The following is a 24,082-nucleotide window of genomic DNA, read 5'->3' as shown; positions in this document are numbered from 1 at the left end:
TTTTAAGGATTGGTTGAGTTACGTTGCCCAGATAAGCTTGCTTGACTCAGTGGGCTGTGTCTGCTGGCTGTCTCCGGGTGCCACTGTGTCTGCTGGCTGTCTTCACCATTCTAGGCCTTTGGACTCTCCGATTCAGTTCAGGTTGGATTGGTAAAGTCCTGCTCTCAGCTCCCCTCACTCCAGAATTAATGCCCAGGTTTAGTATTTAAATTTTCCAATGTATGTGAGGTCCATGAACTAGGGCCTCTGCTTTGCTCGCTTATCCCATTTGCATAGATCAGGGCTGGCACATAGCTGATCAGTCAGGACTGATTAGTTGGTTAGTTAAATGAGTTTATTGAACCCTGCTTCTGTGTAATTTTACATGCGTGATTTCACAATCTGCCAACCACCCCATGGAGTGTAGGTGCTGTTCTTATACCCACTTGACAGATGAGGAAATTGAGGCTTAGGGAGATCCAGATACTCACATAAGGTCATACAGCCAGTAGGTGGCAGACTGGGATCTGAATCCAGGTTTTTCTCACTCCAAAACTGATTTGTGCCCAAACTCGAAACTGGTAGCGTACTGCTTACTCAACATGTTCATTCAGGTGTCTCTCAGCCCCTGAAAGTTAACACGTCCAAGAGCAAACTCCTGGGGGGGGGGGGTGTTGGTTTTTGTTTCTTGTTTGTTTTTTGTTAATCCTCACCTGAGGATATTTTTTCCATTGAATTTAGAGTGGAAGGTGGGGGGGGGGACAACATTGATGTAAAAGAGACATATCAATTGGTTGCCTCCTACACGAGCCCTGACCGGCGCTGGGAATTGAACCTGCAAGCCAGGTACCTGCCCTTGACCAGGAATCGAACCCGACATTCTAACCAGATGAGCTATCTGGCCAGGGAGGCACTGGACAATTTTGAAAACAGAAGTAGAGCCCAGCCGGGCGTGCCTCAGTGGTTGAGCGTTGACCTAGGATCCAGGCGATCAGGGTTCGATTCCCGGTCAGGGCACGTGCCCGGGTTGCGGGCTCAATCAATGACTCTCTCATCATTGATGTTTCTATCTCTCCCTCTCCTTTCCTTTCTCTGAAATCAATAAAGATATATTTAAAAAATAATAAAATAAAAATAAAACAGAAGTAGAGGGACTTGCAAAATCAACTAGACCCATCACCACCATCCACAATCATCAGCCATGGCCAACCTTGTGTCTTCTTTCCCTCTCTTACCTTCCCCCTGATGATTTTGAAACAAATCCTAGACATCTGTCATTTCAATATTTATCTCTAAAACATACAGACCCTTAAAAAGTTTGGGCCTATGTTATCATATGTAGAGAATTAACAATGTTTTATTGTATGTAAGCAAGTTGGGCTATGAAATCAATTATGGGATCTCAATCAACAATTTTCAAGGATAAGATAGGAAAGAGTAGAAAGTATCAGAGTACATCCCAGTGAGTGAGGATATCCACTGTTTTGTGACGTTCCCATCTTAGATGTTCCCTTACTTCCCAAATTCTCACTGTCCAAATCAGGGACCGAACAGATGCGGTTACATTTTCAGGTAAGTTCTTTCCATCCATGCTCATTTCTTGCTAACCACAGGCACAAATGTGATCAATTTGAATTGTAAGGAAAATTTTTGTGTGTATGCATGTGTGTGTATATATATATATATATATATATATATATATATATATATGAATGTGTCGTGTGGCTTGTGGCACAAAATTCTTTCTAACTATGAGTCGTGGTCAGGAGAGTGAAAGCCACCGCTCTAACAGGCACATTAAATAGCATAATTTCCAGCTGGGAGTTGACTTCTCAGGAAATTCGTGCCATCACATGTTCTCTTCCCCGGATGCAGTTTTAGGAAAGGGCAGACAGATCTTGATGGAACTTGCTCAGTAGCCATAGCTTGTTAAGTTCATCTTGTTATCCCAGGAAGAGAGTGGAGTCCCTGAGGATGTGCTGAAGGACTGGGGGATCTGTTCAGTGGATCCTCACATCTGTGATAACATATTATCATGGTGAAGATCTTACACAAATGGAGCACAGAGTGAATTGGAGGCAAGGCCCAACGTGGTCTGGTCAGTGTCAGGTTGGGGGACAATCTGAGGATGAGACTGAAATGGGTTTGTGGCTCTAAGATTGATTTCACAAAGTAAAGAATATGACCCCACACACACACCTAGATAAGATCCCAGAGTCTCTGGTTTGTTGCTTCTCTGGCTGACTTTGGTTAGAATCAATGTGTCAGCCAGGATTCTATATTCATGGCTTAAAATAACAAAGGTTTATCGCTTGCCTTCTGTTCAGCTGGGGTCTCCGCTCCGCATTGTTCTAACTCTGGGACCCCAGCTGACCAAACAGCCACTATCTGGAATAATCCTGGTGGCTGTGGCAGAGGGGAAAGGCCAACGGACGACCTTACACTGGCAATTAAATGCCCCAGACCAGATAACAGGCCAATTCCATTCATAACTCATTGGCCAGAGAAGTCTCATAGCCCACTGACCACAGGGGGTCAAGAAGTACCATCTTGCCCTCCTGGGGAAGGAGGGAGGCAGGAGTGTTTGGAGAGCACGGCTTGGCTAGTGACTGCTGCCTCTGTGAGGTAATGAGCCACATAACCTGCTTATCCACGTTTTTGCTCCAGAAGTCAGGAGCCCAGGCTGGGACTAGGTGCTCCTCCCCCATCACCAGGGAGGGTAGATGGGCATCAGCTGGGTCTTTGGCCTCCAAGCGGGGAATCTGACCAGTAGTATTCCACAAGAGCTGACCCTGAACAGCTTGTAAGGCTAGATCCCACCTGTCGCCTACAGGTAATGACCAACGGCTGGGAGACAGTGGACATGACCCTGCGGCGGAATGGGCTCGGGCAACTGGGTTTCCACGTGAAGTATGACGGAACCGTGGCTGAGGTGGAAGACTATGGTTTTGCCTGGCAGGCCGGCCTCCGGCAGGGCAGCCGGCTGGTAGAGATCTGCAAGGTGGCTGTGGTCACACTGACCCACGACCAGATGATCGACCTGCTGCGCACCTCCGTCACCGTCAAGGTGGTCATCATCCCGCCCTTCGACGATGGCACACCCCGGAGGTAAGGGCATTCACCCTGCAAGACGGGAGAGGCGGGGGGCTGGCAGCTCCCAGAGTGCCGACACGAGGCCTCCCCAGGGCTGTCACTTGAGGCCCTTTCTTATCCAGAGGAGTGCTAATGGTGATGGAGTGGGCGTCACCATCCGCCGAACACGTCCTGCATGCCAGCATGGTTTAAGCGCCCCACGTGCGTGTTATCCCATTTCCTCTCCACAACAGCCCCATGAGATGGGCACCCTCAGCAGTCCCATATTCTAGATGGCACTTGCAGCGTTAAAAGTAACTTACCCCAGAGCACATTGCACTTCGTTGATTCGTTCTGCACATATTTATTGAGACTTTACTATGTGCAAGCTCCAATAGAAGTGCTCAGGATAGAGCAGTGAACAAAATACAGTGCCTGTTCCCTTGGCATTTGCATCCTACAGGGAAAGGCAGGCAATAATTAAATAGGCAGGTAATATAGGATCAGGCAGGGATGAGATCTGAGGAAAGAACTAAAGGGGGGTAAATAAAGGGCCTGCAGCGTGGCAGAGCTGCGGACACATGGTCAGGGAAGGCTCCTTGGCGGAGGTAGCCACCCAGTTCTCTGGGTGAGCTGGTCCCAGGCGGGCTAGCCAGGGCAGTCCCTGAAGTGCAAGTGTGTGGGGCATGTTCCTGTAGCTCAGGGAGGCCAGTGCGGCTGGAGTAGAGTGAGCAGAGGTAAGTGGGACAAAGGGACAGAGAGGGGCTGTGGAGGTGGGCAGCAAATTGAGGGAGGCTGCTTTCTGGACATGGTGAGGAGCTTGGTATTAGTTAGTAGGAAGCCAGTTCAGGGTTTGTTTCTTCGCATTTTGTTTCTTTTTTAATGGAGCATTTCAAACATGTTAAATGTATACTGAGCGTGCTGTTTCAACACTTATCAACATGGGGCCAATTTTTTGTTTTTAAGCCTCCAGTTTCCCCACCTTGAACTATTTGAAGCAATCCCAGTTCTTGGATTGTATCTCTACCCGATCAGGACCTTTAAAAAATTACTACTACACTTAAAAGTTTTTAACAGTAAGTCAGTATCAATTACACAGTTTTTAACTTTGTCATGTCAGAGAGATGCTTCTAAAAAAAAGTTGTTTTGGCCCTGGCCAGTTTGGCCCAGTGGTTGGAGCAACGGCCTGCAGACTGAAGGGTCCTGGGTTCGGTTCTGGCCAAGGGCAAGTACCTCAGTTGTAGGCCTGATCCCCGGCCCCGGTCGGGGCAAGTGCGGGAGACAGCCAAGTGCGATGTGTCTCTCACATCGATGTTTCTCCTCCCCCTGCCCCCCCTCCATCGCATTTGGTTGATGTGTCTCTTCACACTCTTTCAATCTGTAAGTTTTCCTGCCTCTTGTTTTTTTTCTTGCCATTTATTTGGAGAAGAAGCCCGGCCACTGTTCCAGGAGTTTCCCACTTCCTGGACTTAGCTGCTCGCATCCTCCTGGTGTCCCTTAACCTGTTCCTCTAGCACATGTGCTTCCCGTAAACTGGAGTTCGACATTGACCAGATTGTGGTTAAATTCCTTTTGGTAACAACACTTCCCATGGGCACATCCATCAGGGGACACCATGCGTCCAGCTGTCCCTCTGTGAGTGATGCTAAGGGTGCTCAGAGGGCTCAGGTGGGGCAGCCTGGCCTGTCGTCGTGTTTCCCCTCAGCTTTCAGCAGCCACTGCGATCATTATCTCAATTTATGTTTTCATTAGAGTTGTGATATGCTCGATGCTGTCATTTCTTCATTTATTGACTATAATCTAAAAAGAACTTGCCTTCAGTAACTATATGGTTATTCTGAGATATACTTTATACAGAGAAGACAGGGTAAATTCAATTTTTAGATTGAGTTGGTACCCTGGCCACCTCCAGAAGTGACCAGAGACAGAGAGGGTGAATCACTACATTCCAAGCTGCACAGGACAGTCAAGGCTGTGGCCCTCATAGAGTAATGACTGGGTCAGGAGACAGACAATGAACAAGTAAGTAAATAAGACAATTCGTACAGCAAGTGGGGGAGGCAGCCAGGTATGGTGGGACAGTGGACTCTGCAATGAGATTGCGTAGGTTTGAATCCCAGCTCCTCCTTTCATTAGCTGTGACTCTTTGTAAGTGACCTCACCCCGTGCTTCAGTTTTTTCATTTGTAAATTGGGATGATGGGATGATAATAGATCCTTTCCCCACAGGGTGGTTGTGAGGTTGGAGGAGGTAAACCACATGGAACAGTACTTGGCCCGTAGGAGGCACTCTAGAGAGACTGACTGTGAGATGCTAGGTATGAGGAAATAAAGGACGTGACCTGACACTGGAGATGGTCAGGAAAGTGAGAAGGAGCCAGAAGAAGGGCCTTGCAGGGAGGGAGTAGCAGTCTCAAAGGTGAGAACATAGACCCTTGGCTTGTAGACAGAAGGAGGGTTGTGTGGCTGGAGCAGAGTAACCCAAGAGGAAGGCATGAGATGAGGTGACATGGGTGCTTATACACATGACCTCCCAGGGCTGCTGTGATCCCCACTTCACAGATAAGAAAACTGAGGCCCAAAGTGGACCAGTGACTTGGTGCAAAGTTGTACAGCTAGTAAGAGCAAAACTCAAGTAAGGCAGAGCAAAACTCAATCCAAGTTGCCCACATGCTCTGCTGCCTCTCAAAGATGTTGAAAGCTCTCCATGTGCAAGTTCTGATTGCTCCATCCCCACCTTCCTGAGTCCTGCTTGCTCTGAATTTGGTGGGGGGCAATTCTAGGCAAGCCTAAACCCTGCAGCCAAGGGTTTGGCCACCCACCCCCACACTCTGACCCCTCAGCCTTGGTACTCCAGTCAGGCCTCAGGCATCTCCTTCTCCCAGACTTCTGGAGCTTCCTCCACCTCTTCCAGAACCAAAGCCCAGCCACACCCATACAAGCTCTGCAGGCAAGTCAGGCTGAGAGGCAGGCTCCCCAAAGACCCCCTCTTCTCCCTACACACATGCTCATCTCTAACATGTGCACACAGTAAGCTAGCCTGCCAGTTTTTCAGGTGACTCTACAAAACTTAGGGAGTGTGAGAGGCCGTGAAGGTGTCCCTCACCTGCAGTAAGGTCTAGCTGAAGCGAAGATAAAAGTCTGTAGTCTCCCTTCTCTGGCTTTGGGGAGACAGGCCAGGGAGGGTGTGGCCAGACAGACGAGTTCTGCTCCCTGCTCTGTTTAGGAGAACTCATCCTGCTCCCTTTACAAGGTGGCTCAGAAACAGGATCCCCTGTTCGCAGGGGTGGGTGTGGGTTGGGATTCGTGGGTTTTGTTGTTCAAATGCAGGAATGTCTGACTGGCCTCATTTGGAGAGGTGATAATCCAACTCTGGGGTTCCTTCAGCCTCCTCATGCACTCCTGGCTCAAAGGTCATGATGAGCTCTAAGTGGCAGCTGTCAGGGATGAGCAAAGATGCTCTTCCTGCCACCACCCAGGCTCTGCAGGGCGGGTGTGCAGACCCCATGCTCTTGGGACACAGTAGAGTACAGGGGGTCATCCTCACACCCCCAGGCCACAAGGCTGGGCTCTCCAGTGAGCCCTACACTGCTGGGCCACAGCTGGGCTGGGCCAGGTAGCCAGGAGGACATCCCAGAGCCCCTGATGAAATGTGTCATTGTCTCTGTTGCTTTGCTGTCTGATGGGGAAGGTGATCTGTGAGGCTTTTGTCCCCTTTTAATTGGGCTCCAGACTTAGGCTGGGCGGGGAGCTGGAAAGTCCTCCCTGAGAAGGGAAATTGGATCTGTACAAGCAAGTGAGTAGGGGAGATAAGAAAGGAGTCCCCATGGCCCCCAGAAACTAGGCTGTCAGGAATCAAGGCCAAGGAGGCAGTGAGGAAAAGTGGTCTGCAAGTCCAGGGGCATCCTCCCTCAGGACATCTCCTGCAGGTGGCCAAGAGGTTGGAAAGGAATACTTAGTGCAGTGCTGTGGTCGAGCAAAAGACTAAAAGCAACCTAAGTATCCAACCATAGGGGTCTGGCTGAGTAAATGCCAGGTCCTCACACGATGGAATAGTAACTGGTTATTTAAAGTGAGATGAGCCCTGGCCGGTGTGGTTAAGTTGGTTGGGCATCATCCCATGCACCGAACAGTCGCCAGTTCGATTCCTGGTCAGGGCACATGCCCAGGTTGTAGGTTCCTCCCCCGTTGGGGTACATACGGGACACAGCCAGTCAGTGTTTCTTTCTCTCATTGATCTTCTCTCTTTCTCTCTCCCCCCCTCCCTTCCTCTCTCTCTAAATCAAAAGCATTTTAAAAAATAAAGGCATAAATAAGTAAATAAAATAAAGTAAAGTGAGTTTGTTAATGCCAAGAGGACCTGGTTAGAAATATTGATGATGGGGGCAGGGGCAAGATGGTATCCAAGGTTAAGTGTGCTATTCTTTTTACTCCCATTTTAAACATCTGCGTACCTGTGTAGGGTATTTCTGAAAGAATATGTGAGAAACTGGAAGCTGGTTTCTGATGGGTGAAACTGGAAGATGAATAGGGGACAGTAATGCCCTTTTATACCATTTAATCTTTAAAAACAGTTCAAAACCTAAATCATAGAAGTGGGCTTCTCAAAATTCTTTATCCCCTCACAGCTCTGCAAAATGCAGATTCCTGGGCCCCCCCTCAAGGAGGATTCTGCTTCAGGCGAGCTGAGGTGGGATACAGGAATCTGCATCCCTTTACTACATTCTTAGGGAGATTTAGATGCTGGTGGCCTTCAGATGGCTGGGGAGGAATTTATTCCAAAGCCTCCAGGTGGGTGTGGTTGGACTTCAGAAAGTGGAAGAGAGACTTCGGATTCTGAGCGTGTAGGAAGAGCGGGGAGACGGTCCACAGAATTGTCTAGAGAAGGCTAGCCAATCAGAAACTGCCAGAAAGAAATGCCTGTTTATTAAGCACTTGGCATACACCAGACTTTCTGCTAATGCTCATAGAATGCTCACAACCACCCCATTTTACAAATTAGGAAACTGAGGTTCTTAGAAGGAAATCCCTCACCCAAGGCCATGAGAGCTGTAAGGGACAGAGCTGGGATCTGAGAGAGCCCAGGAGCCCTGGCTGTCCACCACTGTCTGCTGCCTTCAAGATGATTGGAAGTTTCCCTCTTTGAGGTCATGCGTGGGCCGGTGTGCATGGTGATTAACCTTGTGGGCTTTGGAGTCAGCTGTCTATTGTTTTTTTAATCTTCACCTGAGCATATGTTTTTTTTATTTTAGAGAGAGAGGAAGGGAGGGGGGAGAGAGAGAGAAGCATCGAACGGTTGCCTCCCATTTGTGCCCCAGCCAAGGACCGAACCCACAACCTGGGTATGTGCTCTGACTGGGAACCAAACCCATGACCCTTTGGTGCACGAGACAATGCTCAATCACCTGACCCACACCAGCCAGAGCTCAATTGTCTGTGTTTAAATCCAGTTTCCACTTCTTACTGCCTGTGTATCCTTGGACAATTTACTTAACTTCTCTGTGCATCAGTGTACTTCTCTCTAAAGTGTGATGGGCTGATCAGGGTTCTAGTTACCAGCAACAGAACCAACTCAAACATGATAAAACAGAAGAGGGACTGTGCTGGCTTATGTGCTTGACAAGACTAAGAGATGGCAAGATTTAGGCATGGCGTTATGCAAGGACTCAGACACCCTCTCTAGGAATCTGTCACCTGCCTCCTTTTCTGCATTACTGTCATTCTCAAGCTGTCTCCTCCTTTGTGGGGACAAAGATGGCTTTTGGTCTCCCCAGCTCAGCAGCCCCAGTGAAAGAGAAGTTTCCTCCAGTAGTTCCAGAAACAGTTCCAGAGCTGATGCCCACTATGTCTGATTGGCCCCATGTTAGGGCACATGCCAGTCATGTTCAGGAGGAGAGGAGCTTCTGACTGCAAGGCCCAGGTCATACCTGGAACCAAGCAGTGGGGTCAGCCCCACCCAGAGCACACAGACCTGTTCTCAGGAGCCGGGGGTGTGGAAGCTGGGCAGGCAGGAGCAGCAGGTGCGCACCGCCTGGGGCCGTGATGGTGCCCTCTCCCACTTCCACCCAGCCTGCCGTGTCTACATTTGTGTTAGACATTTGTGTTCTTGTCATTCCTCACCTGGTACCAACCCAGAGAGACTGCCAGAAGGAGCTGCTGAATGTCAGCTCCGACCTTCATGCTGCTGTGGGGCACAGTGTGTCTGGCCAGGAGCCGGAGCACACCCTCAGGTCATTTTTTGATGACTCCTTAGCAGCCATGTCCTGGGCTCCCAGCCGCCAAGTCTACCAGATCTTTTGCCTGGTGGCCCTGAAAGTTCCCTGGGCTCCACGGGACTCAGGAAAGTCACAGAGGACTGGCCCGATGGGGGCATGAGAGCTTCCAGGCTGAGTACTCTTGAGCTGAGCTCCCACAGCTGCTGGGAGGTGGATTTTGTGAGCACGGCCTGTCCTCGGGCTCGGAGCCCCCTCCCTGCTGCGCTGCAGCCTGGGTGGAGAATGCCAGCCCCGCCGACCTCCCCGCCTGGAGCAGGAGCACTGCGGTGCCTGCGCCAGCCTGGTCTGGGGGCAGTCACAGGCCGTTCTGCATTTATTTCAAGGTTCTGGATTTTGTGGCTTTTTTTTTTTAACCACCCTGCAAAGTAGGTCACCTGCTCCTCTTCCAGCATCTTTGAGCTTCTTCGGAACAAGGCAGATACTATCCTTTGATGCTAAGGGCATCTGCCTTTCTGGCCCCGAGCACTGCTGAGGGGACCAAGCCAGTCTGTGGAGGACACTGGCTGACTTCAGGCCTGGGTCAGGGAGAAGGGAGAAGGGAGAAGGGAAACGAATAGAGAGGGAGAAGAGGGGAGAGGAGATGAAGTCAGGCGGTCAGCAGACGGAACCCCTGTGTTGGGCCCTGTCCTGCTTGAGCACTTAGAGCTGGTAAGTTTCAGACCAATTTAAAGGGTATCTACTCAGCCTCTAAAATAGGCCATCATGGTTCAGATTGGGCCAGGGAAGGCCGCCCAGTGTTACCTGGCAGCAGGCACGTGTGTAGGTGGGCCAGGGCCTGAGTAACACAGTTTCTCTTCCTAGGGGGTGGCCAGAGACCTACGACATGAATACCTCGGAGCCCAAGCCTGAGCCGGACAGCATGCCCCTTGGGGGCCGGCCCCCCTACCGCAGCAATGCTCCCTGGCAGTGGAGTGGGCCCGCCTCCCACAACTCTCTACCAGCCTCCAAGTGGGCCGCTCCTGCCACTCCCGGCCATGCTCAGTCTCTGAGCAGGCCCCCGAAGCAGACCCCCATGGTTCCCTTTCGGGAGCCCCAGCCCCTGCACAGCAAGAGGTAAGGACCCCTGCGGGGCATCACCCCCTGTCCCCACCTCCCTCCTGTCCTTTTCTCTCCCACCCCCCCTTTTTTCCAGTCCCTTCTCAGTCTTTCTCCTTTCCTTCTTGTCCTATGCTTCCCTCCCTGCCTCCCTTCTCTTCAGCTTATATCCTGAGCCTGTCATGTGAGGGCCTGGTGCTGACAGCTCAGTGTCTGCGTTAGAAACTCACCATACCATGCATGGTTAAAACTATATATTTTTAAAAGGTCAAAGGGCTGAATAGCACAAAGTATAGAATGTGACTCCTTGGGGGAGGCAGGGAAGTTGGAAGGGGAGAAGCCCGCAGGTGTAGAGATAGTGCTACCATTCTAGTTCAAAGAGTTTATTATGCCAACATATACCTTACCGATAAATTCTTTTGAATATATTATATATTAAAAGATAAAGAAAATTTTCCAAGAAATGGAGGAACCTAAGCTGCAGAGGAGCACCTGGTCTTAGGAAGGGCCTCAAACAGCCTTTGGCAGGGCTGCAGTGGCTGAGGGTTAGGGAGGCCCAAGGGGGAGGGGAAGGGGGAGGGGGAGAAGTGGCCCACGGCTGTCCCCAGCTACCTGCTGCCCTTTGCTCAGCAGCCGTCCCTCCCTCCCCACAGGAGGGTAGCAGTTGAAGCAATGGGATGTGGTTGGGCCTGCGTGAAAGGTTTGTCCCTCCTCTGTGAGCGCAGGGGTATCCTCACTCACCCCACCTTCTTCCCCGCTCCTGTCTGTTCCAGGCCTGTTAGCTTCCCAGAAACCCCTTACACAGCATCACCAGCAGGGGTCGACAAAGCCCCTCCCTACCGGCAGCCTTCTGGGAGCTTCTCCACCCCCGGCTCGGCCACCTACGCAAGATACAAGCCATCCCCAGAAAGGTCAGAATCTCTTCAAATTAAGGAATCTTTTCAAATTAAGGAATCCAGTGAAAGCTGGGGATCCTGCTTTCCCAGGAAATGCACATACCCCATAAGCCCATTGCCATTTTATGAGGTTTCTGGCTCCCAGCAGGTCATCAGAGGATTGGCTATGCCTGAGCAGGACTCACGTTGGCTTATCTCAAAGCTGAATTTTGGTTGCCACTTTCTTGATACCTTTATCACTTGTTTGAGCAAGACCATTCGCCTTCCAGCGTGGCCATTTATCTACCTCTCCAGCCCCACTCCCCAGGACTAGGCCACCTGCATTACCCAGTTTTCATGGCCTCTGAAGCTTCAGTCCGGTCCCCTTGGATCCTTCCCCAATCGGGCAGCCTGAGGAATCTTCCCAACTCTTCCATGTCTCCCCAGTGGCCCCAGGATAAACCCAAGCTCTCCAGCTACCTTCAGCTCCAGTGCCCTGTGCCCTTCCTCCTCCGGGACCCTGGAGACCCTCACCATTTTCCTGTCAGATTGGGGCCATGAGCCTCATCCTGGATGTCTCCCTTTGCCCTCTCCCTTACTGCGGTCCATCCACTCAGCCTTTTGAGCATCTCTGGGCGCCACTGCCCCGCCCTTGCCACCTCCCTTAGCCCCCAGCCTCCCTCCCACTTCCTCTGGTTCATCCTCCACTCAACAGCCAGGGGGAATCTTTCTATTTCTGGCCACATCTGTCCCCTGCTCCTGCGTGTCTTAGAGCCCTCGGGACACAGCCTCAGTACCTCACTGTGGCCACCAAGACCCTACCTGTGTCTCCAGCCTCCTGCAAGCACCACACGTCATCCTCACTGGCCACTTCTGGTTTCTTAGGTAGGCTGTCTGCATTTCAGTTCTGAGGGTCTTACCTCCGCCTGGAAATTCTTCACACTCCACCCTCACACCCACCCCGATCCTCCCAGCCTGAGCACTGGTGCTCCTCCTCTGGGAGTCTTCCCTGAACCTCCCCTAGCGCTAGGGGCTACCACTCTGCCCCTCAGTTTCCTGTATGTTTCCTGACCTTGAGCATTCTCCATTCTGTTAGCCCAGTTGTGAGAGAGAGAGAGAGAGAGAGAGAGCACATGCTTACTTTCCAAAACCTAAGACCTTCTCAGTTCATCTGTATTATCACACAGCACAGGTCTGGCACATGGTAGGTTCTTGGAATATGTTTGATGAAAGGGTGGAGTGAGTTAGTGAGTGTGTTTATGTAAGACACCTGCTGTGAGACCAAGGATCAGTCCACAAAGTCAGTGTGCCTCCGAGAAGGAGGGCTTGTTAAAGTACAAGTTACTGGGCCTCTCCCCCAAGTTTCCACCTTGGTGGGTCTGGAGTAGAACATGCAGCACCAATGCTGCTGGTCCAGGAAACACACTTTGAGAGCCACTGAACTAAACCATCGTTTTGGTTTTTTTGATTTATTGGCCATGAGTTTCAAAAAACCATCATTTGATTGTAAGCCGCTGCTGTAAAATTGGGAGAAACATACTCTGTCATCTTCTAGTAGCCACCATTCAGCTTTCATTCAGCAAAGGATCCCAAGAGCCTTCTGTTTGCCTGGTGCAGGGAAAACTATGAGATACCCACTTATCAGGGCTCTTGTCAGTGCTGCTGACTGATGGAGAGAGTGTCTTAGAACCGCTGTGCACTCTGATGCACGCTCTGATGGACTCGGGAGCACAGTCCAGCCCCAGAGGTCTAGGCTGGCTGCCTGGAAGAAGTGGCGTTTGAATGGGGCTTTAAGAGATTGAAAGGAATTTGCCACAGAGAGGAGGGAGAAAGTCATTCTAGACAGAGCAAAGGCCACAGACGTGTAAGCAGAATGGTATGGAACATAGGAGGCATGGAGAGGAGTCATGTGTGGGGATGATGTTGCTGATAACTCCAGGGAGCATGCTTTTTTCAAAGTCTTGGTGTCCCCCCTTCATTGTTATTATTTTTAAATGTTTGATTGGAAATAATTATAGATTCACAGGAAGTTGAAAAGAAATGCATGGGGAATTCCTTCACCCAGCCTCCCCCAGTGTTAACATCTTGCATAACTAGGATATAATATCAAAGCAAGACATTCGCATTGGTACAATCCCTAGAGGTTTGTCAGAATTCATCAGTTATACACGTGTATGTGTATGTGTGTGTGTGTAGCTCTATGCAGTTTTGTCACTGTGGTTATTGTGTAACTACCACGACTGGTAATACACTCTGTACCATCACCACAAAACTCCCTCCTGCTACCCCCTTTAAAGCCACCCACCCTCTTCCCCCATCCCTAACCTCTGGCAATCATTAATCTGTCCTGCATCTCTTTCATTGTTATTTTATGAATGTCACATATATAAGGAATCATATAGTATGGGTCTTTTTGAGATCCTTTTTCACTCAACATAATTTCCCTGAGGTTCATCTAAGTTGTCACATGTATTAATAGTCAATTCCTAATTATTGCTGAGTTGTATTCCTTGGTATGGAAGTACCATAGTTTGTATAGCCAGCCATTCACTCATTGAAGGATCCGGGTAGTCTCTGGGTTTTAGCATGAAAATAAGTTTTTACTTCTCTGAGATATCTTGGCAAGCAACTATGTTCTTGGGCACTTAAGGAAGCAGCCTGAATGTCTATTGACAGATGAATGGATAAAGAAAACATGGCGTATGCACACAATGGAATATTATTCAGCCATGAAAAAGGACATTCCACCATTTGCAACGGCATGAATTTGCAACCTGGAGGGCATTACGCCAAAGGAAATAAGTCAGACAGAGAAAGACATACGCTGTATGGTATCTCTTCTATGCAGAATTTTTTTAAAGGTCAAACTCATAAAAACAGAATAGAATGGTGGTTGCCTAGGGGTGGGGGAAATGAGATTTTACTCAGAGGGTGCAGAGTTTCGGTTATGAGATTAATAGATTCTGGGTTGGACAGTATGGTGGCTATAGTTAGTAATTCTGTATTGTACACTTGATATCTGCTAAGAGCAGATTTTAAGCATTGTCACCCAAAAAAGGTAGCTACATGAGATGATAAATGTGTTGATTGTGGAAATCATTTCACAGTGCATACATATATCAACTCATATTGTACACTTTAAATATCTTGCTGTTTTGTCAGTTACACCTCAAAGCTGGGGAGAGATGTTTCTGCGAGTGCTGCTTGCTCAGCAAATTGAGAACAGTATTAATTCAGTGAACAGGAGTACTGACTATTCTGTATTGCACATAGAGAAGTGTTTAGAAAAAATACAATTGCTTTAGTGTGTGGTAAGTCCATTTTTAGTTTTAAAGGGAACTGCCCAACTATTTTCCAGAGTGGCTGTACTATATTACCTCCCACTGGACCGTAGGAGGGCTCCAGTGTCTCCTCCCCCTCAGCGCCATTCAGTGCCATCACTGGACTTTATTTTAACCATTCTAGTAGTTTTGTAATGATATCTCAGTGTGGTTTTAATTTGCACTTCTCTAATGGCTAACGATGTTGAACACATTTTCATTGCTTGTTTGCCAACTATATCTCTTCAGTAAAATGTCTTTTGCCTGTTCTCTAATTGGGTTCGATGCTTTTTTAATGTGGGAGATTCTTTCTATAATCTAGATACATGTCCTTTCTCAGATATGTGATTTGCAAATGTTTCCTCCCAGCCTTTAGTTTGTCTTTTCATCTTGTTAACAGGGCCTTTTGCAGAAATAAAGTTTTAATTTTGATGAGGCCCATACTGTCATTCTTTTCCTTTTATGGATTATGCTTTTGGTATGAAGTCTAAGAATTCTTTGCCTACATCTGGGTCTTTTTTCCTAGAAGTTTTATATTACACATTTAAGTCCATGATCCAGTCAATCAATATCTCCCTCCCTCCCCTTCTCTCTCTCTCTCTCTCTCTCTCTCTCTCTCTCTGTCCTCTCTCCTCCCCACCTTCCACTCTCTCTAAAAATTAATGGGAAAAAATATCCTCAGGTGAGGAATAACAACAACAAAATTAGGGCAACGTGCATGGTCCCTGTGGGGGTCCCTGCCCCACCATGATACTTGATCGCTGTAATTTTGTCTTGTAGGCTCTCTGGCATTGACAGGTGAGAAACTAATGCTTTTTCCTTGGACTCCAGCTCTTCCCAGCCTACCCAAGGCTCCAGGGGAGCCTGCCTCTGCTCTCTGTAGCCCAGATGTCAGCATTTTTATCTCTGTCAGCAGCTGGGCTACAAGTTTTGCCAAATGTTCCTAGCACATCTCATCCTCGAAACCCCCAGAAGTATCTTTCACAAGCAGTTCCAGCCTGCAGTGAGAGGCTGGGAGCAGGTCAGGGCTGCCCCAGCGGCCTCTGGCCTCAGCTTCTTTCCGCTTTTCCTGCTGCACAGGTGCCCATGACATTCTGGAGCCCGTGTGACCCAAGCCAGACATTCTAGCCCAGCCTGACATTTCTCCCTCAAGCCTCCTCTGTCTCATTCTGTCTTCTCCAGCAGGCTGCTCCTTTTAGGAAAGCCCTAAAAGAACCTGTCTCAGGGCCCATCTTAGATTTACCAAGAGACAAGATGGCAAGTTGGCCTGCCCCTTGTCTGCCCTGTGAGTGTGGGCCAGTGACTTTCCCTCTCTGCACCTCAGTTTGCTCACATGGAAAATGTCTGTCTCTAAGCAGTACTGAGAATATTCACGGAGGGCCACCCTCTAGAGCACTTGGAAATGTGCCTGGTACCTACTAAGTGCTCCATGAGGGTGATGACGGTTACCGCTGAGTGCGGCGCCTGTGCTGGCAGCTGGGGTACAGAGGCTGGCAGATGCTGTCCTTGTCCTCGGGAGTTTGCCCCCCACCTGTGCAAGAGTAACAAACCACTCAACTCAGTCCAGGGCGTTAGGCAGAATCGGGAGCTCAGCTCTGTAAGCTTGTGGGGCTGGACTGGACCCTAGACTTTGGCTCATCAGACCACCAGGTTGGCTTTGATTTTTTTTCGTTTTTCTCCTCCAGCTCCATAAAGAGTAGTACATTGGTTAGGAGGCATTTGACTGCAAGTGACAGAAAGCCTAACTTGAGAAGGCAGGAAGCTTTAAGGGGATTTATCATCACATAATAAGTCCAGAGTTAGGGTGGCTGTAGGGGCTGGTTAGTTCTGCAGTGAGGTTCTCAGGGGCCAGCTCCACTCATGACCCATGATGGCTACTGTGGCCCCAAGCAAAACCAGTGCTCTGCAAAAGAAGAGGAAAGAGCTCTTTGTTCAAGAGTGCCCACCCCTGAATCAACCCCTGGCAAGGTCGCATTGGACCCACATGGCTCTCTTAAGCTGTCAGAAAGTACTCAGATTACATGGCAGAGGGACGGCTGCCGGAGCGGAATGTGGGCGCCACCAGCAAGGGCAAAGATGATGATGGCTGGCTTTGGAGTGGCAGCCAACGGTGGCTACATCGTCCGTCCACCCTCTAACCCAGTCATCCTGAATTCACTTTTCCATTGTCCCATCAGTCAGGGTAGGAGATTGACAGCAGGCTGGAGCCTTCCCCTCGGGAGAGGCTCTTCCCCGCCTCCCGCCCCCTTCACAGCTGCCTTACCCTGCTCTTACTCAGCAGAGAGAAAGAGAGCCCAGGACAGGCCTGGGCTCCAGGGCTGCTGACAACAGCTCACCCCACTGTACAGCCAAGAAACAGGACCCCTGAAGAACCTGTGGGTAGCACCATTGGCCTAAGTGGCTTCTGCCCCTCCTCCTTTGAGGACCCCTCCTCGCCCTGCACTCCCTGCCACCAGCAGCTCCTTGGCCTCTTTCCCAGGCGAGACTCATTTCTGACCCTCAGGTTATAGCACGTTTCTAAGCTTACTCATCTGGCCTCCCCTCCACTCAGAGCCTCTCCTGTATTTAAAAGCCACTGGAGGGCAAGTCTCGGGCTCAGGTGGCTTTTGACGCACCAGCCCTTCACCCTGCACTTGCCTCCTCTCGCTCCCCTGCAGGTATGCGGCCGCCCCACACCCACTGCTGTCTTTTGATCCCCACTTCGGCCATGATGGGACATCCAGCGGCGACTCCTCCTCAGGTGGCCTGACCAGCCAGGAGAGCACGATGGAGCGCCAGAAGCCAGGTAGGGAGGGTTTCCCCAGGCCAGCTGCTCCTCCCGCATCACCCTGCAGGACCCCTGCTCACAGCTTGACAGTGACACCTCTCCTCCTGGCACATGGAGACAACACCCAGGAAAGCTGTAAGGGCCACATGTAAAATTAGAGAGGTCACCCAGGAGAGCAGCAGGCAGCAGGGAGAGGATCCTTCTCCATCCAGACAGGGCAGCAGCGGACGGTGTCCACCAACACTGTCAGGATTCAGGCACAGATGTGTGACATGAAGGTAGCAACCACCAGAGGGAAGAGTTGAGAAGTACTAAAAGTGGTGCTGTCGGGCAGAGCCCACTGGGTTCTGAGGCTTTTCACTGCACAGACCCTCCTGTGTTATATTCTTGACTATTACGCAGCACATACCGAGGAAAGAGCCCAGTGCAATAACATATCACAAAACATGCCACATTCCACACCAAGGGCAAGAACACGGCCTGGTCACCTCCCAGTCAGTCTCCTGCAGACCACCCGTCCTGCTGCTCACAGCCAAACTTTGTCTTGCCTGGCTTTGAATTTCATATATACAGAATATAGACTCACACTGGATGCATGAGTCGGGCTTCTGTTACTCAACATGGTGTTGGTGAGAAGTGGCCCCTGTGATTGTCTGAATGACCCACAACTGATTGCTCCATTCTAATGCTGGTGGACATTTGGGTGGTTTTTGGTTTGGGGCTGCTTAGACTAGTGTTGCTAAGGATGAGCACTGTGTCTTCTATTGATGAGCACGGGCTCACATACCTGTAAGGTAGATACCTGGGAGTAGAATTGCTGGGTCATGTGTTTAACTGTATGAGAGACTGCCGAGTCTTTTCCCAAAGTGACAGTCCATTTCACACACCACACTACATCTGAGAGTTGTAGTAGCTCCGTGCCCTCACCAGCCTTTTCATTTCAGCCAGGTAGTAGTATCATGGTGTGGTTTTAATTTGCATTTCTCTGGTGCCTGGTGAGACTAAGCATCTTCTCATCTGTTTATTCTCCTGTATAGAATGATTGTCATGGGCGCATACACTTACATAAATATTTTAAACATAATTTTGCATAGTAAACTATAGCCCCTTTGAAGCCTGAGAATCATCAGACGAATGGGTGGATTCTAAAGAAAGAAAAGCAATGAAATTGTCAGACATTGGAGGGGAGAGAGGTGATGTCCACTTAGGGGATGCTCCAGAATTTCCAGGCAGCTCAGGATGACCGTGCCAGCATGCTACCAGCTCCCCCAGGCACTGTTAGGTAGGGAAGAGGGTGCGTAGCCCGGGACTGATGGCCCAGGGAAGTCCTTGGCGTCCCAGCCCTACGGTTCCCTTAAACAGGGGAAAACAGATGGACAGGTTGCTCTCCAGGGTCTGCAGATACACTTGGTCCTGCCTGTCCCTGCCTGCAAGTCTGTGATCTTTGCTCCAAGACAAACAGATTTGTCTTTTTTTTTTCACCCTCACCTAGTTCAGAGAAAAAAAAAAGTGTTGCCTGGTGATTTCATTACAGTAAATTGTAAAATGAGGAGGAAATTTTTCCAGCATTCACCATGGGCCACAAGTAAAGTGTCACAGAAACTCACCGTTGTCCTTGCTGTCTCCTCTCTTCCATTTCCTAAAGCATGGGTTCCCCTCTTACCTCCTTGGGACCTTGTTATAAATTTACTGACACCTTCTCCCCCTCCCCTCCAACAAATCAGGGCAGGCATCCTGAAGTCTGGAATGTATTCAAGATCCAGAAAAAGGTAGTTCAGGCTAGGGGGAATCAGGCACCACGACAGACATGAGGATTTGCCCAACTCTGATCAGATGATGACAATCATAGTAACAGCAACACAGTTTTGTGTGCTTGTCGCATGCCCGGCACTAAACTGGGTTCTCCACATTTCCTCCTATTTTATCACCTCAGGAACACAACAGAATGGGGACCTTTTACTGCCCCATGAGAAATGAGGAAGATGAGTCACAGAAGGGTGATCACTTGGCCAAAGTTCCTGCTGATACGTGGCAGCATTGAGGTTTGAACCAAGGCCTATTGGGTTCTAGAACCCCTCCTAACCCCCCACTGTCCACAGACACCACCCACAATTCCTCACCCACAGAGTGCAGTCGTTTCTCAAGCCTCAGAGCACCCAGGTTGGGAAGGTGTCCCCAGGATCACCAGCTGCCCCAAGGCCATGCCTGGCCATGGCTTCATCACATTTTAAACCTGTTCCACATGTGAACCAGCAATTCTACTTGTGGACTTCTGTCCCAGACACAATCCTACACATGCTTGAAGTGTCAGTATATTGTAAAGTGAAAATCAACTTGTAGGACAATGTTTATCATGATCCCATTATCATTTAACAAAAGAGAATTGTGCTCATTTAACCAACAAAGGATTGCTACCTTGCATATATAAAGAACCCCATACACCAATAAGATAAAAGATAGTTGATTTCATGGAAAAATGGATAAAGGATACAACCAGGTAATTTACAGAATAAATACAAATGGTCAGTAAAGATGGAAATGTGCTCAACCTCCTTTGGGGATAGAGATGAAGGATTGTTATAAGGCTTTGGTGAGTTCACCCATGCAAAGCACTAGAAGGGGCTGATACAGAGTAAGTGCTCCGTAAATGTTCTATTACTGAGTGTTCTACCCCTAAGACATAAGTTGGTGGGGTTGTGGCCCTGTGTGAGCTGAGCAAACAAGCTGGCAGAGTGATGGCCCCATCACAAACCATGTTTAAGGCCAGATTCTTTGGATGGAATCAGGCCAGGACCTGAGTCACCTCTAACCACTGATGTGTCTCCTGTCTTCCTGTAGAGCCTCTGTGGCATGTGCCAGCCCAGGCCCGGCTCTCAGCCCTAGGTGGAAGCAGCGGGAGCAAGCACGCCGCCAGGCAGGATGCAGCAGGCAAAGATTCCCCCAACAGGCATTCCAAAGTGAGTCTGGGCCCCACCCCACCACCCTGGGGAGTCAGGGCTGTAGGGATTGACCGCTCGGCTCGCTGTGACTGCTGTGGGCCTGGCAGCTGCGCCTGCCTGGTGTGGGTGTGCGCCTGGGCCTCTCAGCTCCACACGTGAGCACATACTCTACCTTTACCACCTTCACTCAAGCAGAGGGGCTAAATGCTGGAGTTAGAACCAGCCAGGTGCCCATCCTGGCTCCAGTCCTTACCAGCCGTGTCATCTAGAGCAAATCGCTTCCACTCCTCAAGCCACACTGTCCTCATTATTGCGTCAGTCATGGTAGGTGTCTTCACCAACTCAGGCTCTGTAACAAAAATACCATATACTGGCTTAGCTTATATAAACAAATTTATTTCTCATAGCTCTGGAGGCCGGGAAGTCCAAGATTAAGGCGCAGGCAGATCCAATGTGTGGTGAGGGCCCGTTTCCTGGTGCACAGACAGCCTTCTTGCCTCATGTGGTGGAGGGGGCGAAGGAGCTCTCTGGGGTCCCTGTCATAAGGGCATAAATATGCATATGGATTTTATAATCCCATTCATGAGGAATCTAAATACACATATTTAAAAATTCCATTCATAAGAGTTCCAGCCTCATGACCTAATCACCTCCCAAAGGCGCTACCTCCTGACACCATCACACTGGGGATGCAGGTTCAACATAGGAATCTGGGGGGAACACGGCCATTCAGCCTATGGCAGTAGGCTAACAGGTATAACAGGCAGTCCCCAAATCTCAGTGACTTCTCACAATAGTTTATTTCCCTCTCATGTAACAATTTATTGAGGGGATTCAGTGAGCAGCTCTCCACATGGTGATTCGGGAACCCAGACTCCCTCCCTCTTGCGGCGTCACCATCTCTCAGGGCTTGGAGCCCTCTACTGGGGTCCTGCCTCTTTCCAACAAGTGAGGGTGGGAGGGGGAGAGGTTCACGCGGGAAGTTTTTGTAGCCGAGGCCTGGAAATAGCGTAAATCACTTTCACTTACCTTGCGTTGGCTAGCACTTCATCCTTGACCAGCCTCACTGCAAAGGAAGCTGGGAAATACAGTCCTGTGTGTCCAGGGGAAGGAGATAGGTTTGGTGAGCAGTTGGCAGTGTGTTCACATCCATTCATTGAGGGAGTGTTTGATGAACACTTGCAACATGCCTGAGATTGGGGCCACGGTGATGAAGAGAACAGACGAGCCCCTGTGCTCACAAAGCTGACATGCCTTTAGGGGCAACAAGCAGTAAGCAGATAAACAGGTACATCGTGTAACTCCAAGAATTGATTCTTACTGGGAAGGAAAACAAAGCACAGTTCACGGAAAAGGTGCTTTAGGATAAAGTGTTAGAAAAAGCCATTGAGGAGGTGACCTTTAAGCCAAAACCCTGAATGAAGTAAGGGGTGATCCATGAAATCATCTGGGGGAAGAACATTGCAGGCAGAGGGAACAGCAGGTGCAAAGGTCCTGAACTGGGTGTGTGCCTGGCATTCGAAAAGAACAGCAAGGAGGCCCACGTGGCTGGAGCAGAGTGAGCAAGAGGGAGGGGAGATGGAGTTAGAGACCAGAACATAGGGATAGTCACTCGGGGGCCTTGGTGAAGAGTCTTGCTTTTCCTCTGAGTGAGATGGAGCCATGAGACAGTTCTAAACAGGGAAGGAACATGAACTGACGCAGGTGTTCACAGCGTTCCTCTGGCTGCATATAGGGAACAAACAGGCAGGGTTGGGGGGATGGTGGAGACAAGGACAGGAGCAGGGAGACCAAGGAGGAGGCTGCTGCCATGGTCCAGTGGGAGGCAGTGGATGGAACCACGAAAGTGGCAGGTTCTGATCTGTTTTGAAGATGCTGGCAACAGGATTTACTGTTGGACTAGACATGGTGTGAGATCAAAAGCAGGGCCCAGGGTCACTCCAAGGCTCTTGGGTGTGACAGCTGGAAGGATGGAGGTACCATTATTGAGATAGGGACAGGCAGGTTCAGGAGGGAAGGCCGGGAGCTGAGTTTCAGACGTGTTGAGCTTGAGCTGTGAGCTCATGTTGCACAAATAATGTCATCCCTCCAAGCAACCCTATGAGGTGGAAACTGAGGCATTTGCCTAAGGTCACATGGCCAATAAGTGAGGGAGCCAGTGTTGGAAGCTGTTTAGCTCCAAGGGGTCACACTCAGGGGAGTAAGGATCCAGGGAGGGAACGTTTACCTGCGTCCTAGAGTCCAGGGATGACACTTCTCTTGCCTTCCAGGGAGAACCTCAGTACTCCAGTCACTCCAGCAGCAATACTCTGTCCAGCAACGCATCCAGCAGCCACAGCGACGACCGCTGGTTCGACCCCCTAGACCCTCTGGAGCCAGAGCAAGACCCCCTCTCCAAGGGTGGCTCCAGCGACAGTGGCATTGACACCACTCTCTACACCTCCAGCCCCAGCTGCATGTCACTGGCCAAAGCACCTCGGCAGGCTAAGCCACACAAGCCCCCAGGAAATATTGGCCTTTGTGGAGGTGGGCGCGAGGCCACTGGGCGTTCTCACCATGCAGACAGGCGACGGGAGGTCTCGCCCGCCCCTGTGGTTGCTGCCCAGAGCAAGGCCTACCGACCAAAGCTGTACAACTCGGGCTCCAGCACCCCTACAGGCCTGGCCGGGGGCAGTCGCAACCCACCAAGGCAGACCAGGTAAAGCACTGCTCCTCACCCAGACCCTTCCAGGGATCCTGACCCCTTTCTACTTCCCCCGCAGGCTTGATGGCAGGGTCCCCTCCCCAGAAACATGCTCACAGATGTACGAGCTTGCCTGAGTTTGCTTAGAGTTGGAGGCTCATGGAGCACCCCCTGCTGCCCATTGTCAGCCTTCAGTACAGGGAGAGAAACCCCTGCCTGGCTGTCTCATCTGTCCCCGATGTCCTCTCTTTCCTTCTCCCTCTCCTGAGACCCATGGTTTGTATGCTTTCTGGGGTCACAGACTGTATCTGTTAGGAGTGTGTTTGGCCGGAGGTAATAGGAACCTGACCCACAGTGGCTTAAACAAACAGGTTTAACAGTCCCCTGAAGGGAAGTCCAGAGAGGACAGGCAGGCTGATGCAGCAGCTCAGGGAAGGCCTCAAGGCCTGCCACCCTGTGTCTTCCTCCACCACAATCTTTACCATACAGACTGCGACCTCCCAGTCTCTAGGTGGCTGTGGAGCCCCCGGGGAACCCAGGGGTAGAGAACAGAGGAAAGATTGCAGCATCTGTGTAGCTCCTTCTGTATGGAGAAAGCAAAAGCTTTCCCAAAACCTTCAGCAAGCAGTGTTACATGACCATCCAGCTACAAGGAAGTCTGGAAGATCACTGTGTAGTCTTCCAGCTGACACAGTAAAGGGCAGTAGTCCCCAGACAGTCCCCTCTCCAGGGGCCTGTTCGACACAGAAGCTGGGTCCCATTCAGAGTTTCTGATTCAGTAGGGTCAGAGTGGGGCCTAAGAATATGCATTTTTTTTAAGTTCCCAGCGGATCCTGGGACCACACTTTTTGAACCACTGGTAGAGAGGTAGGCAGGGGAAAGAGAAAAAACAGGCACTGGAGAACCAGCAACCTGGAGTCTGAACCACACACTTGGAGAATCTGATGAAAGCAATAAGCGGCCTCCCAGAAAAATGCAGTGGGGGGAAGTCCTTCTGCAGTCACAGGGCTCAGCCTGGTCCATGGGCCCCTTCAGAGGTCTGTGGCCCCAGGCAAGGATCAATGAGCCGCCATTCCCAGGGCAAACCCCTAAAGCTACAGCCTCACTGCCTCCATTCCCTTCCCTGACCACCCCTGAG

General features: G+C 50.2%; 1 protein-coding gene across 9 annotated transcripts in view; it reads left to right on the top strand.

Moving 5' to 3' along the window:
• The window catches only part of SIPA1L3 (signal induced proliferation associated 1 like 3), a 237,806-nt gene that overhangs the window by 194,331 nt on the left and 19,393 nt on the right, over positions 1-24,082 (top strand). For all 9 annotated transcript variants that reach the window (XM_081119345.1, XM_081119344.1, XM_081119347.1 and 6 more), the window contains 6 exons: positions 2,813-3,087; positions 10,127-10,378; positions 11,134-11,271; positions 17,213-17,340; positions 20,161-20,279; positions 22,532-22,959. In XM_081119345.1, the coding sequence (XP_080975471.1) occupies positions 2,813-3,087; positions 10,127-10,378; positions 11,134-11,271; positions 17,213-17,340; positions 20,161-20,279; positions 22,532-22,959 (1,340 nt within the window). The remainder of the gene's footprint in view (positions 1-2,812; positions 3,088-10,126; positions 10,379-11,133; positions 11,272-17,212; positions 17,341-20,160; positions 20,280-22,531; positions 22,960-24,082) is intronic.

This window comes from Miniopterus schreibersii, assembly GCF_964146895.1.
Source record: "Miniopterus schreibersii genome assembly, chromosome: 18".
Lineage (NCBI taxonomy): Eukaryota > Metazoa > Chordata > Mammalia > Chiroptera > Miniopteridae > Miniopterus > Miniopterus schreibersii.
This window is presented reverse-complemented; position numbering and strand designations above follow the sequence as displayed.